Genomic DNA, 1,755 nt, shown 5'->3' on the forward strand with positions numbered 1-1,755 from the left:
GACGGGCTCCCCGCACCGCGGCGGCGAGACGGAGGGGCAGGCACAGCTGAGTCCGGGAGGTAAGTCGAGAAACAGCTGCCAGGGACCTGTGAAGCCTTTCCATCCCTCCCTGCCTTCCTATTCCATCCTCCCCATCCCCTCCCGTGCGGACACCCCACTGTGGTTTGCTGCTGCTCGTGGGGACGGGGTGGGAGGTGCGGCAGCAACAGGCACACAGGGTGCCCAAGGTGGGGATTCCTGGGTGTTATTTCTAGCTTTTCTGCAAAAAGGTGGGGAATTCAATAGCGTGCGTAGCTGGGAGGTGGTTGTGATACGACGTGCAAAACCAGCCTCACCCAAAACAGAGGAACAATGAGCAGCTTATGCTTGCACTGTCTTCCTTTAAAAAGGAAAAAGTCCAGTTTTCATTCCAGCCTTGGAAAGCAGCTTCACTAGTGCTGCTTTCCAACTGGAAATTGAATTTTTTCATGGGGGATTTGGTGTTTTGCTTTGCAGAAAAAAATGGTGTCCAACTCTGTTTTTCTACTGAAGAGGATTTTCATTTATTTATTTATTTTCTGGATACACCATCCCCCATGTCTGGTGGAAACTGAAGTAGCTTCTCAGGGTGGAGAGGCTGGTGCCACCCGACACCAAGTGCCACCCTGGTACGCTGGGTTAATAACTCAGCTGAACAGGGTGCTTGCCACCAGTGTTGTGGTTCAACCAGGGGTTGAAACAGCCCCCCAGAGCACTTGTGGGGTTGTCCCTGCTCTGGTAATGTCGGGCTTGAGCCACAAAACCTGGCCATTGTCCCTTGTCACATTGCCCACTGCTAACAGGAAGCTTTGGTTCCAATATCCCTGGAAGCCCCCAGGGCTGGACATTGACCCCAATGGGACCCGCTCAGCGAGGTGGAGACTGGATAGTCCCAGTGCATGTTTTGTTTTCTAAGAAAGGTGGGGGCAGCTCTCCAAGGATATAACACAAATATTTGTGAGACTGATAAGGAGAGTTAGCTTAAACTCAGCTGGTATAAAAAAAAAATTGGCAGTGAATTGTGGCTTAACTACATGTTTTCAAAGTGAGTTTCCAGGGCAACTGTGGGGTTTTGAATGCAGCCTCGTGAGCATGCTACGAAAGTGGTGGGTTCATTAAAAAAATAAATAAAAGTTGCAGAAAATTAAGATTTAAAGGCATTTAATCTCTTTTGTAAATTAAGAGCCAGAATGCTGATGACAGGGATGCAAGGTTTGGGGGTGGCCTATGGAGAAATCCCCTATAGGGGGTTGTGCTGGCAGCTGGTCCCTGGGAGTGTGGTGACCATTGGTGGGGTTTCTCCCAGGTTAAGCCCAGTTTGCTGCACGGGTGCCTAGTGGAGACAGCAAGGATGAGAGTGGCAGGGGTGGCTGCTGGTGTCAGCGGGCTGACAGCCACCAAGTGCTGCCTGGATGAAGGGCTGGAGCCCACCTGCTTTGAGCAGAGCCAGGACATCGGGGGGCTCTGGCGCTACACGGTGAGATGGCAGTGCCCCTTCCCCCTCTCCACGGGAGCTGGAGTGTGGGTTGAGCTGGGCTGCGGCAGGTGGGAAAGGGATGCAAGAGCTTGCTTTGGTGATGACCTCTCCCAGATGCTCTCCCTGAGGCCAGGGGGTGGGGACAGTCCCCACCCTGGGGCTCAGGGCTGATGCAGCCTGGGGTGCCATGCCAGGAGCACGTTGAGGGCAGGCGGGCAAGCCTCTACCCGTCGGTCATCAGCAACACCTCGAAGGAGATG

General features: G+C 53.5%; 1 protein-coding gene across 1 annotated transcript in view; it reads left to right on the forward strand.

Annotated features, from left to right (window-relative positions):
* The first annotated feature begins 1,369 nt into the window (after positions 1-1,369).
* The window catches only part of FMO1 (flavin containing monooxygenase 1), a 4,725-nt gene continuing 4,339 nt past the window's right edge, over positions 1,370-1,755 (forward strand). The window contains exons 1-2 of the mRNA XM_009999714.1: positions 1,370-1,495; positions 1,690-1,750. Of these exons, the coding sequence (XP_009998016.1) occupies positions 1,370-1,495; positions 1,690-1,750 (187 nt within the window). The remainder of the gene's footprint in view (positions 1,496-1,689; positions 1,751-1,755) is intronic.

Source organism: Chaetura pelagica, unplaced genomic scaffold (assembly GCF_000747805.2).
Source record: "Chaetura pelagica isolate M959 unplaced genomic scaffold, ChaPel_1.0 scaffold656, whole genome shotgun sequence".
NCBI lineage: Eukaryota > Metazoa > Chordata > Aves > Apodiformes > Apodidae > Chaetura > Chaetura pelagica.